The sequence below is a fragment of the Natrix helvetica genome (genome assembly GCF_964273705.1).
Source record: "Natrix helvetica genome assembly, chromosome: 7".
In the NCBI taxonomy this organism is placed as follows: Eukaryota; Metazoa; Chordata; class Lepidosauria; order Squamata; family Natricidae; genus Natrix; species Natrix helvetica.
In genome coordinates, this window is record NC_138558.1 from 30,565,529 (window position 1) to 30,583,153 (window position 17,625).

The following is a 17,625-nucleotide window of genomic DNA, read 5'->3' on the forward strand; positions in this document are numbered from 1 at the left end:
GTGTAAGTTTTCTTGATATTGTGATTTCTTATTCATTTACATATATATTTCTGCATTTCACATGCATTTATAGCGATATATAATAAAAGTAAACTATAAGAGCAATACAGAAATTATTATCCATAAAGGCCATAATATTTCCCAGCTGAAAAATACAAGTATTGCCCATGCTATACTACATTTCACCCTCTGCTCTGCCAACATTCTGATTCCTGGGGGCTTCAATAGCTTTGATTGAATTTGTACTTTTCTCTGCCTGCCTTGGACAATTTGAGAATAATAGCTTCTCTTTTAGTTGCGTAGATTTATGTTTGTTTGTGTTTTTCTTTGTTCATGCCTTAGGTGTTCCATCCCAAATTCCTGTGTCATCTGGGATACCAACACCAACCCCTGGATTAGATTCAACTCTGAGTCAGGCAGCCTCTAGTCCAGTTGCTGCCATTCCAGTAACACTCCAAACAGTTAATCAGCCTTTAATACCTATGCCTCAAACGCTGAATCTTTATCAGGATCCCTTGTACCCTGGATTCCCAATTAATGAAAAGGGGGAAAGAGTTATTACGCCTTCATATTCTTTGTGTGGTACAGGAGAAGATCTACCAAATGGTAAGAGAGTTGTCCCTTCCTTATCAAGTGGGTGTGGGTGTGTAAGTGGTGACAGCAGTAGGAAATGCTGTATATTTAGTAGTAGTTTCAACTATTCAGTCATGTCTGACTCTTGCCATCTTTACAGAGAAGTGCTCTCCATGCTGTATATATAAAACTCCATTAAAGTGGAACAAGCATGAAGAAGGATGTCTATTCTATGAAGGAAATTGTCTCATCCAGTTATCTATTTTTACAGTTTAACATAAGAATAAACGTTAGTTGAGAAAAGCTAAATTTTCATTTGGTAGTTTGAAACAAGTTGGACAATAGAATTCTGATCCTAATTTACTTCCTAAAATATTTATAAATAAGGGTTGGAGAGCAGCTAAATATTTAATTGATGTATATTCTATTGGATAGATTAGATCACCAAAAGTATTAAGTAATAACTACGAGAGAAAAAAAATTAAAAATTAAGTAACAAGCTATATTCAAAGCTACTAAACTTTATTAGTTTATCCTTAATGTCTTCTTTCCTAACTCCAACTGTTAGAGTAAAGAGCACACAGTGGAGATGGATCCCTGTAAATAAGTTTAGTGTATATTCCACTTCTAGCAATATATGATCAGCTTGATCTAGAAATAAAACAATGATGGACAAAATGTCATCTGGCAACATTATATATAATATTAAGAAAAGAAATATTCTGCAGTTTGTGAAAAGAATCAAAGCACTTTCCATCAGTGATGTGTACAAGATTGTTGCTATTTGTGAGTGCTTAACTCTTTATCTCTCCCATGCCTTTATTAAAAAAAACCCCACAGAAAAATAAATTATACTGTGATTATTAATTTATATAAAAGATATAACACGCCTTTTTGAAGAGTCGTAATTCTTTTAATTTTTTTTTCTATAATGTATTGGCAGTAACACATCACAATCTAAAGCTTTAGAAATAACACATTTTGATTGCTGAATCTCTATGTTTTAATTTATATACATAACTGAACAATATTTTTGTTTCTTTTCATGAAGATAAAAATATCCTCAGATTTTTCTTCAATCTTGGTGTAAAGGTAACTGTCAACATTCTCTGTTCTGTAAAATTGTGTGAAAAGCTGAATGATTTTTAAAATATTGTTTAAAAACTGTAATATTAGAATAATTAGCTGAGGATATGGCAAACTAATTATTATAATCTGACTATAAACCCAAGGTTGTGAATATATTTAGTACTCCTGCCTCCTATTTTGTCCACACAATTTAGTGAGATGAATTGGGCTTAGAAAGACTGATGATCATATAGTCACCAGTCAGCTTTCATGCTGAAAGGAGGTGTAGAACAGTCTCTTGGTTTCTAGGCCAACACTTTAACCGCTATACCAAACTGGCTCTACAGAACAACTTGCCAGCATTCTATAAAAATATCCCAAGATTTTGTTACTTTTACAAATAAAAAAATTACAACAGAGTTACCAAGTAAGATCTTGTGGGTAAAATTGGTTTATGCACCTAATCATCATCATCCATGTTTATTTCACATTAGCTCAGGGCAGTGGAGTAAACCTAGGCTGTTTAGTTTTTGTTTATCCCAGGGGAGAAGACAGTTACTTTCTGGATATTTGGGATTAATTCCATTAGTTCCACCCATCATGGGCATTTAACAGTGATTATGGAAATTGTAGTTAAAAAATTTGGAAGGCACATGGTTGCCTACCCCTATCTCACACATATGTATAATTAAATAAAATATATTACCATGGAAGAATAATAAACTAAGCAATGCTTAGAACATATTAATAAAGTTAATGTTAGAAACTGGATAATGTTATGAGGGCTTACATGGGAGATTTCCAGAAAATATCAAGGTGGTAAGCTAGACTAGAGAGTTTTTTTTAAAGCATCTCAGCAGAAGGCAACAGCCTTCTACTTCCTTATTGTTGTCAAGAAGACTTCAAAGGGGTATTAAGGAAACCAATAAGAGTCAAGCTTTAGTTTTACATTATCTTGAATATAGCATGGTCTACTGCTGTGAATTGTATGGAAACCTCATGACTTGGATCTTCTCAGCATAGCCCCCATGGTTTTTCTGCATGTGTGCCCATTCAGAGCATGTGCTGTTGGGTTTTTGATGCTTTTATTAATAGTTGGTATATTTGTAACAAATATAGAGACTACTAGATTTATAAGACCACATCTTCAGCCCAGAACAATTATTTGATGCATGGAATAAAACAATGCATTAAAATGTAATAATTTGTAAAATAATAATCTGACCTAATCTACTTTTAAAATGTAATGAAAATTGTCTTTGTTGCATTACTTCAGGCATACAGTTGTCCCATGTGGGCGCCACACTCCTATTTGTACCCTCTACATCAAGCTTACCTGAATGCCTGTAGAATGTACCCAAAGGTGCCAGTTGCAATGTATTCTCATCATCCTTGGATGCAGGAGATACCATTGACTCAGGATGAAAATGAACAAATAGATGGACCATTCCATGTACCAAATGACGTCAGAATGGATGGCTCAAGTCTGCAGACTGATACTATGTCTTCACCCATGCCTCTGTTTATACATGCTACCCAAGTGCCTGAAAATCAAGGACTTGTCTGCGTAGAGTCTGAGAATCCAGCACAAGCATTACATGCTGGTTATGAGGAGTCCCTAGGAGGCAAAAATATATTTCCACAACCTCCATTTGGGCAGAATCCATTTTTAGGTTCTGTACCACTTACATCAGTTTTCCCTCAATTTTGGTATGGATATCCTGTTCCAGGTTATATTGAAAATTCTGGATTGAGGCAAGTTGTGCCACAGGAGGCCAAGAGAGATGATATGGTCTTGTCTGTGGAGGAAACTTCTTCAGCTTCAGCTGCTGAATGTGCCGAGCCACTTCAGAAAAACAAGGTGGAAAGAAATCTCCAAAGCATACCTCTCCCTAAAACTGCCATCAAGAATGAATGTAATATCATAAATAAAACCTCAGCCCGAGTGCCTAAGGATCAGCAGACCAGTCCTGCTATCCCACCTGCTACCCAAACAAAATCTCTACTCCAAAACCTCTCTCCTACGGAAAAGCAGGACATCAAGAGACAAAAATCAACTTCAAAAACTGAATTTAAAAATGTTCTTGGCCATAAAGAAAAGAGTAACAAGACTAATGCATTTATACCAGCAAGTGGGGAGGAAAGTAGAGTACCACGGGCAAGGGAAGAGAGCTCTGAAGATGAGCATGAAGTATCTGATATGCTTAGAAGTGGCAGATCAAAACAATTTTATAATCAAACTTATGGTGGTGGTAGAAGACCTAGAAGTGAAAGGAGCTATTTACCTGGGAGAGGAGGCTATCAGCATCCAAAAAATGAGGAACCATGGAAAGGGTCACCTACTGGAACTAGAGGGGAAGGTTCGCATTATCACCGCAATTTCAGAGGGAGGCCATATCGTAATGAGAGAAGAAGGTCAAACATAGGAGATAGTTACCGAGGGCTACAGTTGTCTTAGCTATCAAAATCCAGACATTCAGCATGCATATAAATGCTGATAATGCTCAAGGCTTATATTTCTGCTTTTCTTAAAGAACAGAATATTCTTTTTGTTTTGTCAAAGGAAAGATGTGGGGTCTTTCAGAAATTTAAGTGGTTAGATATTATATAACATGATAATTGATAAAAACTAATTTTGCTTTATTTAATTTTTTAAAGACTAAATATGATTGTGTTTTAAACATAAAAAGTGTGTTTTTGTTTAAGTTTTATTTTTCCCATAAAGATTTAAGTTTGTGATAGAGAAGAAAAGAAAGAAGGTATAGTGAAAAGATACTGTGGTTATTTCATACCTGATAATGATGCACCAAATACACTCTATAGCATAGTGTATGCTATGTTGAGTCTAAGGATTCTCAAATCCTAGACTTATTTTTATATACTCCAATCCAAAGCTTTTCATCTCAAAAAAAACTAGTAAAACTTGAATGTATGAGATTTTATTTTGCTTCTTAAAATAACTTAATTTTTTTTTGCAATCACTATTTTTGTGTCTTAAAGATGGTTTACTTTGTTTTATCCATAGTGGTAGTGTGTGTGTGTTTATTTCTTGAACTATTTAAAAACAATCAAGAATCTCCATATATCACGTGGTAGTATGCTCAGTTTGGTGAATTCTTCCAAGGAGTCCTAACACAGGAATGACTATAATAGTGCCTATGCGAAAATATGTATATAAGACAAGAGTAGATGCCATGCATTTCCAAAATAATTTTACACCTGTTACAAATGAACTTTTAAGATAGTTTTGCATTGAAAATTCCCCAAACGAACTATGGGAGAGATGCATGAAATAGATTAAACAGCATTTGTCTTGTACTTTGGGGTTATTGAGGCTTTTTTCTTTTGTTGTTGAACATGTTTGTGTTGTTTTATAAAAAGTGGGATTTTTTTTTTAAAAATGTGATTATTATAGTGTGATTTCTAACTTTACAGTCAGTATATGTGCTTTCCTTTGGTATTGCAAACCTATACTTCCATTTTTTCATATCTAAAACCAATTTGTGTACAGTTGTCACTCTCTGTGTGCGTGTATCTGTGTGGGTGTGGTATAGAATGTGAGTTACATTTACCATAATGTTTGATCATGTGAATTGAGTAATACTTGGTAAATTCCCTTAATATACACATACATTGTATAAATAAACATTTGCCCTTTCTGATATAGATTTGAACTGTTGGCTTATCCATCAACTTCTATATGTACTATATAACCAGAAGTGACAGGTTTTGGACTGAAACTAATTGAAAGTTAAACCTGCAGCTCAAATCACTGCTCCCTGAAACGTAAGGAAATCTTAAATGTTTGTTTAAAAAATTACCATTTAAAAAACAAAAAGCAGTGGATATTCTTTAAGATTTCATTTGTCATCAGCTGAAATAATTTGTGCATTGAAAATTCAACTAACTTAGCTCTTCTATCCTTTGTTCCAAAATAATATCCCCCCCCCTCTTTGGTACCCCTCTTAGGCAGAAACTCATATATTCTAATCAATTGGTCCATTTCCCAGAAGTGCAAATAAGATGGATTAGTGAGTTCCCCATTTTGGAAGGATCCACATGTATACAAAGGATTACAGATAGAATATGAAGCTTAGAGAACATCACGATTGCCTTCATGCTAATTTAGTTTATATACTTTCTTGAATTTTTCCTCAAATGGTTGATAGTTTTCCTTTACTTTCATTGCAGCACCTTCCCCAAATATACAGCTTATCTGAGGAAGCCAGTGGTGTGGCAACTATAAAAAAGGGATAGTGCCATTATATATCAGATTTTAACATTAAATTTTGATCCTATCAACTTGTATTCTGACAGAAAAAATGTATTGCAAGTTTATTTTTACAGTAGATAAAATATACAAATGAAAGGTTGCGATTTAAAAGAGGCAAAGCTAAACTTTCCCTTGGATTATCAATGAATAAACATACTAGTTAAAACTTTCAGGAACTCATGTCACATATTATTGATCTTAGATGTAGAGACAAGTGCATCATCAGAATGAATGGAGGAACTAGGCTAAAAATAACCTAAAGAGAAATCTGGCCACTTCAAAATATATTAAATGTTTGGGATAATTTATTTATAATCATCAACCAAAAGATAGTAAGGCTAAACTAAAAACTCAGGGTGTGTGTGTCAGTTCTTGGGTATTTGCTGTCCAATTTTTCATATGGCTAAAAATATTTTCGTGTTGCGAAGGCCTACCATGTTCATTTAATTTTGGCAAAATAAATGATGTGGGTATATTTGGAGCCGGATGCAGGTAGGTCTTGATTTTTCACAAAACAAATGGCCAAATACCTTTTATACAACATTGAGGACTGGGTAAATAACTTGTTACTCAAAGAGCAAAATGGATTTAGGTTTGATCACTCTGCCATTCATAATTGTTCTATATTGAGTCATCTAATAGAAAAATATACAGCTAAAAGGAGCGAACTCTTCACAACTTTGATAGACTTTAGTGCAGCATTTAATTCAATAAGCGGGACCTTTGGAAGAAATTTAACAATCTGACATGGAGCCCAGACTCATCTTTTTAATTAAGGCATTATACTCAAAACTAATAACACACACAGGAACATGTACTTTAATATCAATAAAAGGGTCAGACAAGGATGTATACTGGCTCCCATTTTGTTTAATTTGTACATTAACAATATCCCAAACTCCGACGGATATGCATATGGCTAAAATTAACATATAAACATTCTGCTTTACGCAGATGCCATAACATTGATGCCATATATTCAGGATAGGATTGAGAAGCCCTCTCTGCATTCAACTACCTGAATATCAAATCTAAAATTAAGGTGCAGGTAATTCTCAATGTGGAACCATTTATTTAGTGATCATAGTTACAACAGCATTGAAAAAAGTGTTTTATGACTGTTTTTCACGCTTGTGACTTGTAGCATCAAGGTCATGTGATCAAAATTTGTATGCTTGGCAATTGGCATGTATGACTAAATTAACAACTGCGATGATTCACCTAACTGGCAAGTAAAGTAGTAAAATGGAGCAAAACTCAATAAGCTATCCAACAGAAATGTTGGGCTCAATTGTTGCAAGTTGTGGACTATCTGTAGTTTTTTGGGGGAATAAGTGGATCCAATTGGAGCTTGGATAGGGAACATAGAGATTAAGTTGTATCTATACTTAGGGTTTTTTTGCAAAGTTCCTGGCTCCTGTATTTTAGGAGCTACAGCTTTAAAAATGTCATAAGATACTGGAGTCCTCTATTTTCATTCATAAAGTTATGTAACAGCAAAATAGTTCCAAAGTTCACATGGCGCAAAACCATGGGGACATATAAATGCCTCATTGGAACAGATAGTCTGTTTCCGTGATGGTGAGCCTATGTGCTGGAGGTGGCATAGAGCCCTCTCTGTGGGCACGTGCGCCATCGCCAGCTGTTCTGATTTCCATCCAGCTGGTCCTTGTGGGTGCTGGAAAATGGCCTGAAACCGGCCCAAAAATGACCAAAAAACAGGCATGCGTGCGACAGATGGTTGGTCTTCAGGTGTTCGGCGTGTACAAAGACCAGCTGGCCAGCGTGCAAGTGTTTGCCAGAAACCCTAATATCAGCTGGCCGGCATGCACATGTGCACTGGCCAGTTGGTCTTTGGGTTTCTGGTGCTCTGGCGTACGCACATGCATGCATGTGCGTTCCAGTTTGGGTACTGTCGAAAAGGTTCACCATCACTGGTATATTATCTGAAATGTATCTTGGGTTGAGTAAGTCTACACCATCTCCAGACAATGGACCTATCCTTTTTGAATACAAATTGTACTCTGCAGAAAGGGCTGTTTATGTAGATTCTTATTTAAAAGCTAAAAAAATACTGGGACATCTAGGAGAAAGTCTTTTTGCATGGAACCTGCGCATCTCTAATAAAGCTATACTCCTTATATCAAAGGCTATTTTGAAGAGGATGGAATATTTAGATCAGTGTAGATGTGATGACTTACCATGAAGATGTCCTATTTTCTTTGTATCTATTGTACTTTTGTATTTGCTTTATTGATACGGTTTGTCACAAAACAAATGGCCAAAATGAAATGGGTATGAAATTTACAACTGAATTGTAGAAAAGGAGTTTTGTATAATCATTTATTTACAAAAATGTCTTTGTGCAGACCAATCATGACTTTCCCTCCAATAAAAAATGGTATTTGCAAGTAAATTATCTGATTTAACGGTTGCTAATACTGACACACTTGTCAATAAGCCACACTGTAAAGCACAATGTCACATGATTGTACTGCATCAAGACAATTCCTGGTTGTCATTAAGCAAATCCTGTGGCGTTTAGCGTGGCATCATATGGTCATCATTTGTGGCCTGCTGGCTTCCCAACTGATTTTGCTTGTCAGAAGCTGGCAGTGAAGGTTGCAAATGGTGATGTGACCATAGGATGCTGTAATTGGTCACCAAGTGCCCAGATCACAATCACATGACCCTGCAATGGTTACCACCTCTTCAATGCCATTGTAAGTTTGAACATTTGATGAATAAAGTGATTGTTAAGTGAGGATTACTACCTGTAACCAATTCTGTTTTTTCAGTAAAGCTTTTAGGATTTTTTTAAAGAATATCCAACTCCAGACCTAATTTAGTGAAGGTACACATTAGAGGATTTGTAAAATACTCTAGTATAAGATATTAATTCAAATGTGTGTTTTAAATCACCAGGCCTTACAATCTTGTGTTTCTAAAAAAAATTCAAGCCATTGCATGCATTACATTTTCAGTCTGACTATGAATCAAATATACTAGAATTCCAAAATATGGAACGCACAAATCAGTAGAAGCAATATCTGCTGATACGTGAAAACGTGAATGGCTAATGAAATTCCATTAGATAGGTTGTTTATAGCACAGTTTTTACTCAACCCAGGATTCCACTACAAGCAATCGGGCAGCAGGAATAGTGTAGGAACTCAGTACTCTTGCTCCTCAAAATTTTATACACATTTTAATCATAACTGAGTCATTAACATTAAAAACAACTGCTATAGCTTTAGATGGGCATTTATTTAGGAACCTCTCATTTTTCAGGTTTTATAATAGTAATTTGTGTGATGACCTTTTTTGTAAACGACCCTGTACAGAAAACAGCTTAAAAAAGTAAAATTGGAAACATGACAGCATATGGTATGTTAATAAGTTATATTTGAACCACAGTGAAAAACACACAGTCTTTCTATGACATCAGCTGTATTTGTTTTGAAATATTACATCCAAAAGATGGCCATGTCAGGCACAAAAATTGGTACTGCTTTTAGGCAGTAAATGTTACATAAAGAGTACCATTTTTACTCTTTAACCACTGGAATGAGCATTACATTTTAAAACCTGATTGTATTTCATGTAACAAAAGTTTTCACTGTTCTAAATCAATGAACTATTTTTTAATTAATCGTCCAAGAAAAAGTAATTTCCACTTTTCTTCTGTTCCACGTCCTGGGGAGAGAAAAACACTATTAATGAGCTTACTTAACACTCATAACTACAGAAAACCCCTCCACTACCACCACCTAACATTTTGCAGATGCGGTAAGTATATGTATGAGAAGAAAAAAATAACATTTCTCATGACTATTCCTACCTTGATTGAATTGACTTTGTTTATTCTTGGTCTATAGTTGTTTGGATCTCTTCTGAAAGTAATTTCCAGCTGAGACAAAAACTTATTCATACCAGCCAGAAGAGTTTGAGGACTGTAAAGAAAATTGGCAATTATTATTACATTTTAGACAATAAACAACTTTTCTAATTAAGTGAAAGCCATCTACAATTTGCCACATATTAAATAGCATTTATATACAACAAAGCACACATAATTTGATTCATCTCGCATTTTGCTACAGTCTAGTAGAAATCTATTATGCTGGCAACTATTTAGGGGCAATACATACCTGACATGAACTAACGGGAAAAAAGGATGTAAGAAAAGGATACTTGTACACATAACATCCAGCCCGCTCACCCAATTTTGCTTAGGCTTGTAAAATTCTATTTTGAAGTGATTTTACCCAGCTTTCAAATATACCTGTAGAGCTTTTCCAGCCTAAAAGGGACCTCGGAGATCTTTCCTGTCCCTAAACAAAATATAGGAAACAACCCTCCCCTTCCTTAATTGCTACTACTGGAGGCAATTTTTTTTTTTAAATGGTCCAAGTGCAAAGATTCGAAATCAATTGCAGAGCTGGCAGTGAGGCCTGTGAAATGTAATAGAATTCAGATATTTCTTCCAGAAAGATTAGAAAATAACTACCTCCCAAACCTTGAAAGAAAGGAGTGGGAAAGAATTTTTCATAGTTCCGATTAGTGTAAGTACTGACATGAAAGCCCTTTCAACATCTAGCCAGCCTCTTCCACTTTGTGGAAATACCAAATCAGCCTCCTTCCAATTTGTGTCCAAACATGTCCAAACAATGTAACAGTTTAATTTGCAAACTACAAAGGCTACATCTGTTTCCCAGTAACAAATTACTTAAGTGTACTAAACTTCCTTTGTGGTGCTTAGCTCTGTTCTTATAAAGATACATCTGCGTTAGAATCCATTTAGTCTAAATTACTAAGAAATATGCTCTGTGCTCTTCCATCAAAGACAACTGTTTTTCTTTTCCTGCAGTTAGGAAATGGGAATCTGCTAACTGAACGTAAATTAAAACAACTTTTTTAAATATTTTTTTTATTTTCAAACACACACACACAACACATAATAACATAAAACCCTCTTCAATTACACACAAAGTCTTTCTGTGTCCTTTCCGTGGTCCTCAATTGAATTTTATCAAAATTCACATATTGACAATCAAGATATCTTTGTATACATTGTTATTATGCTTCCTCCTATTCTCATTAAATCATGTTAGCATTGATAACATTCTCTAAAAGTTTCCAATTCCATGTTTTTCCCCATTATTAGTATCATCAATCTAATATACATGTATACAAATTGTTATACTTATTAAACATCCATTAAGCCCAGCTATTATTACATCCTTTCAACATAAGGCATATTAAATTTGAAGTAAATTTATATTATAACATTTTATTACATTATCCTGAAATCATCTAATGATATTACGTCTTTCTAATCTATTCTATATAGTTTCTTTTATAAAAAGGCTTTTCAACATCATCTCCATATCCTCACAGTATTGTATAAAATTTCATATTATCAATCCAGTATATATAAATGTGTTATCATTATTAATCATTTATTTGACTATAGCTATTATTACGTTGTACATAGCATTCAAAATTTAACTACATTTGACTAAAATTTATTATGACATTTCATCATCCTGTATCGTTCCAGAGAGAGTGTAGTCCAATATCTCTTGCCATTTGTAAAGTCTGTATTCTAAATGTTTTCTTGATAAGTCTTATGTGGACTTCTCTTAAGAACTTGTTATTCATTATAAGAATACGAAACCCTTTATTCAGCTTCACTTTTGTTATCATTAGTGCTTCACTTTTGTTATCATTAGTGATTACTCTCATTATTTCTGCCAAATCTGAAGATCCGGTTCATCAATTTCTCCTTTTCATATTTCACACCTGTCATTTCCCTCCACTGTCTGTTTGCTGTCAATGCCAACAATTTTCTTATCACTTTCAAATATCTCTGTTATTTTTTCAGCTCTGTCCTCAAACTTCATCGCTGTCCCCATACTTTTTGTATTTTGATCTATAATTTCAAATCTCTTTTCAATTCTCTTTGTAATTATTAAAACTTTTTGAATTTCTAAGAAAATTATTTGCAAAGTTAGTGCCTTTCCACTAGATGGCAGTGTTACCTCTTTTCCATCTGTTTCTGCCTCTCTATCCGAGAGGGGGAAAAAAAACCCTGTAAAAATTACGCTGCATCCCAGCCTTACGAGAGAAGAAGCCTTTAATCCACGAATACCAAAAATGGAGAACGTATAGAAGGAAGAAAAAGAGACCAGTCCAGTTTAAATGTAAGAGGCATTTGTAAAGAGTCCATCCATAGAAAACAAATAAAGTTAAGGTAGAAAAGATAACACGATCGTCTTAGACCAGAGTTGATTCGCCACTTGTTTTCATTCTGTCTTCAATTCTATTTTAAATTCCAATTCTTTTGGGTTTTCCCTTCTCTAATAATAAAATTTTTTCTCACCAAGTTGACACACTCCTGCACAGCTTCTGTTTCAGAGGCTTGTCGCAACCTTTGGCAGCCATTTTGGTTGGTTTTTTTTGTAGCTGGCAAAAAGAGCTTTCTCCTGGATCAATCAGGGGCTTTGCGATGCCCCTGAGATCAGCAGGACATGCTCTTCTCTATCACTGTTCCTTCAGAACAGTTTAGGTCCAAAAGGACCATCCAGAAACAGAGATATCGACAGCAATCCTGGAGACCCAGGGGTGCATGTCTTGTCGTTGCGACATCAAGCCCCGCCCCTCCAAATTAAAACAACTCTTAAGACTACTTTAGCTTAGTTTATCCTAGTCAAATACTCCTTTTGAGAGAGGCAAATAGCTGCTGATCTGGCTTACTGTCAATTCTCTTACACTGTTTATGATAGAACCATAGAAAACCATGGTTGAGATCAAGCTGCAAGCACTTCACTCCAATCTACACAATGGCAGCCAAATACCCATCTAATACAATCCCTCTAATACCCATAACAACATTCCTAAAATTCTTTGACAACACCTTTGCCTGATACAAAAGAGTGTTCACCTTATCTGATTTGACTATTAACTTCAAAGGTAATGGACAAAAGATTTAACATCCCTTTTCAAGAATGTCTATGGAGATTCTCAGTTATCCAGGTCATGGTTGTCCCAAAAGTGCTTTTTCAAGAGGCAACGAAACTTTCTTTGTTTTCCCTTGAAGACATTTCGCTTCTCAACCAAGAAGCATCTTGGAGCTTCCGGTTCCGGCGGCTACGGCGACAGGCAAGCCTTTGCCTGCTCCCGCTCTCCCGGTGGGCTTCCCCCGCTTCTGGGGGGGCACAGGATGCCCCGGAGAGGCGTCCTGCCGAGGGAACGGCTCGCGGAGGGTCCTGGCGTCGGCTGGCGGGGGCTTCTCCGCTTCGTTCTAGGCATCGGGGAGCAGTTTTGGAGGGCGCGTGTGCGTCTCGCTTCATGCCGATCGGAGAACGCACTCTTGAACGAAGCAGCGGCAGTATGGTGAGAGGCTTCCTTTCTTCATTCCCTCTCTTTTGAATTTATGGACTTTTCAGCACTTTTAAAAAGTTAAACTTTCGGATCCTTGCTAGAGGTGCGGCTAGAGGGAGGGGGATTTCCCCCCCTCCCTTGGACAAGCGGCTTGAGAAGATTTTGCTTTCACCCCCAGGGGAAGGAGGAGGGGGGAGAGCCAACTAATGATGCCTCACCCCCATAAAAGTGACTTTCATTGGACTTAGCTCCAGAACCTATGGGTGAGCTGAGAACTTTCTGAACTTTTAAAATTTTATTATGCCTCTGAGCCCAAAGCTGGCAGGGCAAGATGGCACACTTCCGTTGTCTTCATGAACTGTGAAACCTGACTCCACCTTTAAAATTCAGGCTTCCGGTCTTTGTCTCCGAGTCACCCAGAGGAATCTCTTGTGGATTGTTATTTTCTGAACTCTTTGGAGAAAAAACTTTCATCTATCGCTAGAGTGAAAAGAAACTCCCACTTGTTTGGATCCTCTGCCTTCTGAATTCGCCTGCCTGCTCTACTTCCCCAGCTGCCCAGTTTCTACTCTGACTGATCTCCTTGCTTCATAAACCATGTCTCCAAAAAGACCACCTCCTGGAAAGCCTGGCTTTGCTACTTCTGCCCCAACGTCTGCAACGTCTAGTCCAGCTACACAGTCAAAGATAACAGAACTGATGCAACCCAAGACTACAGAGATAGACTTTCAACAAATGCTTCAACAAATTCTACAGGGCCAGGAGGAAATTAAGAAACAGTTAAGGGAAATGAAAGATGAAATTAAAGAGAATCAAGCCCAAATCTTTAAGAACTCACAGAGACTGGACCTTGTGGAGGGTGGGGTGGCGGAGGCGAAGGGGGGGGGTAGAGGCTTTACAGAAGGGGAACAAAGAACTTGACATCCAACAAATGAAAACAGAGTTTGATCTTTATCTTAGATTTCAAAATGTAATAGAAGCAGATGGGGAAAATATAAGGGACATTATGACTAACATTTTAGCTGAATACATACACAAAGATAAAACAGCAGATGGAATGGGAGATAGACCTAGCCTATAGAGTGAATTCAGCATATGCCAGAACACATAATGTACCCAGGGAGGTTCATATTAAATTCCTTAGGAAAACCACAAGAGATGAAATTCTGGGTGTACAAAGGGGGCAAACACTGACATACCATGACAGGGAGATAACCATTCTGAAGCAGATTCCCAAAAAAATTAGGGAAAAAAGAAAAAGTTATTCGCAACTGGCGAATAAATTATACCAGAAGGGGGTGTGGTTTAGATGGTTGATGCCTGAAGGTATGCTGATATTCTGGGAGGAGACAAGAATCAGAATCAACACACCCATAGAGGCACAGGCCTTTATGGAAAAAAATAAAGCGAACCTAGAAAAAACAGAAGACACTACAACGGTCATACAGGACACGGGAGGGGCCGGAGCTCTGCCAGCGGGGGGTGAAGGGGCAACACCAAGAAAGCTCAGATCACAAAAATAAATAAGAAAACCACAATGTTATAAACAGACCGAAAGTAATAATGAATTTATAACTAGACTATATATTATAACTATATAAACTGATTGAAAATTATCTTTTCTAGAATTAATATGCTGATTTTTTATGACTATGTATTATGGTTTGATATTTAGATGTAACCTAGGAGTTTGGAGGGAGGGGGCGTCTGCCACACTTGCAACTGCCAAAATTTGTAACCATTCCACTTACCCTTTTCCGCATAAATGTTTTAAAAAAACCAATAAAACTTTTTGAAAAAAAAACAAAAACAAGAAGCATCTTGGATGAGAAGCAAAAGGTTTTCAAGGAAAAACAAAGTCCAGTTGCCTCTTGAAAACGTACTTTTGGGACTTTTCAATGCCTTTCTTCAGATGCAGACACAAATCCACACAGATACATCGTCCTGAGTATCCCTCATATCAGACCTGACAATTTTTCTTCTGAGCAGCTTCCTAGAATGATCTCAATCTAAATTAATGTCATTTCAATGTAGAGTTCAGCTAGTGCAACATTACAAACATTGTGAAATTCTACCTACTGCAACTACAATTAGAAGATGGACATGGTTTTGACTTCAACACTACCGAGAGTCCTTGATTCAGACCTATAATGGAATCTGCCCATTTTGGTCGGAAGTTGTAAAAGGTGATAACTGAATGGCCCACATGATCGCCTAACAATGATCCTGGTCTCCCGGATGCAATTGTTAAATGAACACGCGAGTCATTATGCAGAGCATGGAATGCCTCAGGTAATCCCAAGAGGGGCCGAATGTTGGCGCTACCCCAAGCTTCCCAAGGTATATCTCACGTTGAGGACTACATGCAATCTGATTTCCTCATCTCATATTTGCACACATATATTTTATACAGTTTATTCCCTTTAACTCATTATAAATAGCTTTTATGTAAAGTATAAGAGAGTGAATCCATATATTCCTTAAAAATATCCAATCCACACATAGAATCACTGAAATCAGAATGTGTTAATTTCATAGCCATAAAACTATAGAAAAATGTAGTTCCTTATTTTCATTTGTCCCCATCAATATCAGCCTTTTGTTGACTTTACAATGAATATAGTTAATTATCATATCCCATTTTAGCATTCCATATCTGTATAATTTCAATATTCCTTCTTCTGTTCCCTTTATTGTCCTTTACATCCTAAGATACTTTTGCAAGACATTGTCACTAAGTAAGATTCTTGATTAAATATGCATTGTATGTGTATGTGTATGCACACATGCAGTAGAGTTAGCACTGACTCCTGTACAACTTACTGCAGTTTTCTTGGCAAGAATTCAAAAGTGATTTACCACTGCTTGCCTCCTGGAGCTAAGAGTGACTGCCTAAAAGTTAAGGGTCTTTGTGCCTGAAGTGGGACTAGAACTCAGTTGCCTAGCTTCTCGCCTGATGCCTTACCAGACTGGCTCAACTCTATATTACCTTAATCTTCATTATTCTGAACTAGTGCTCAACTGCAAAGTCATCTCTGATATAATACACTGAAAATATATCACAAGTGTTTATTGTTTTTGGAGCTGTCATTATTAATTTTTATTTACTTCTACTTTTATTTATTTATTAGAAGAGCTGCCCGTACTCTAAAGTGTGTGTTTATGTGTAAAATACAAAATGGCTTGATTGAAAAATGAGAATAAGAATGCAAAAATAATTCATTATAGCATAAGTAGTTCTCTTTTTTTCTATCCATCCTGCTTACCTGTTTGCCACTGTGCACCTGGATGGTATTCCATCGAAGACAATGACACGATCTGCTAGGTAGGTGGCCATTATAAAATCATGCTCTACCACAAAAGCAGTTTTTTTAGCGTGAAGAATGAAACTGAAATAGAAGAGAGTTTATTAATTTTTTGCAATCAGATTTTTCATAAATTACAATTGCCTTCAGATACTAGATATTTCTCAATAAGGGTGGAGATAGCATCCATGCATGGGTTGACACTGTCCTCGCTCTGATTGGACTGAGTCTGAATATTAATTAGTCACTGTACTATATAACCCGCCCCTGTGAGTGTTACCAACCAGTTTCCGACTCAGTCCACTCTGGGACAGTCATGTTATCCCTTGCATGTATTTGCTATCTATTTACTTCTACTTACCGATTTGACAAGTTCCATCCTCGTTATCGCAGTGGAAGACGATCTGTTGGAAGGACCGTGAGTAGTTACAAACTCCTCTGGGGGCTCATCTCTCTCTCTCTCTGGCACGGGGCTCCGGCCCACAGGCCTGTGTTCCTGACAAACTCTTTGAACTGGCTACGCATTGCGAGAGAAGAGGGAGACAATTGAGGTCAAAGAGCCCAGTCTCACAGCCACCCAGCAGGTCGCCTGCGAGGCTTGTCTTTTACGGCCGAGAAGCGTTACACATGCTGGGCTTGAAGCGGAGGAGCGCACGCATCTCGCTGTTTTGGAAAGCTGCGCGCGCTGCAGATTAGCCAGGCGAAGGCCTCCTGCCTCTAAACATCGCGGTGTGGAAGCAATCTCTCCGAGCGAAGCGTCAGTGGCCCAAAACGGCCGGCTGAAGCCAGGCAGTGGCAGGAAGCCTCCTCTTTCCATCGGGACCTGGACCGCCGCCAAAAAAAGGCGGGAGCGCCATTTTGAGCCAGTGGGGTGTAGCCCGCATTGTAGCGGTCGCCATTTTGAATCAGCAGTCCCTTTAGCGGCGACATGGCTGACAGCAGCGTATCTGAACTGGGCCCAGAGATCAACAGGCCCACCAGTCAAATCGGCGGCTTGGGGTTTTATCCCTTGTTATTTGT

General features: G+C 37.2%; 2 protein-coding genes across 2 annotated transcripts in view; one reads left to right on the forward strand and one right to left on the reverse strand.

Moving 5' to 3' along the window:
• Positions 1-5,032, forward strand: part of OTUD4 (OTU deubiquitinase 4) — a 34,701-nt gene extending 29,669 nt beyond the window's left edge. The window contains exons 19-21 of the mRNA XM_081959512.1: positions 343-606; positions 1,625-1,665; positions 2,918-5,032. Of these exons, the coding sequence (XP_081815638.1) occupies positions 343-606; positions 1,625-1,665; positions 2,918-4,099 (1,487 nt within the window). The 3' untranslated portion in view covers positions 4,100-5,032. The remainder of the gene's footprint in view (positions 1-342; positions 607-1,624; positions 1,666-2,917) is intronic.
• A 1,732-nt stretch (positions 5,033-6,764) lies between these two features.
• Positions 6,765-17,625, reverse strand: part of ABCE1 (ATP binding cassette subfamily E member 1) — a 33,551-nt gene continuing 22,690 nt past the window's right edge. The window contains exons 16-18 of the mRNA XM_081959513.1: positions 16,567-16,689; positions 9,756-9,867; positions 6,765-9,610 (exon numbers count right to left, since the gene is read on the reverse strand). Of these exons, the coding sequence (XP_081815639.1) occupies positions 9,563-9,610; positions 9,756-9,867; positions 16,567-16,689 (283 nt within the window). The 3' untranslated portion in view covers positions 6,765-9,562. The remainder of the gene's footprint in view (positions 9,611-9,755; positions 9,868-16,566; positions 16,690-17,625) is intronic.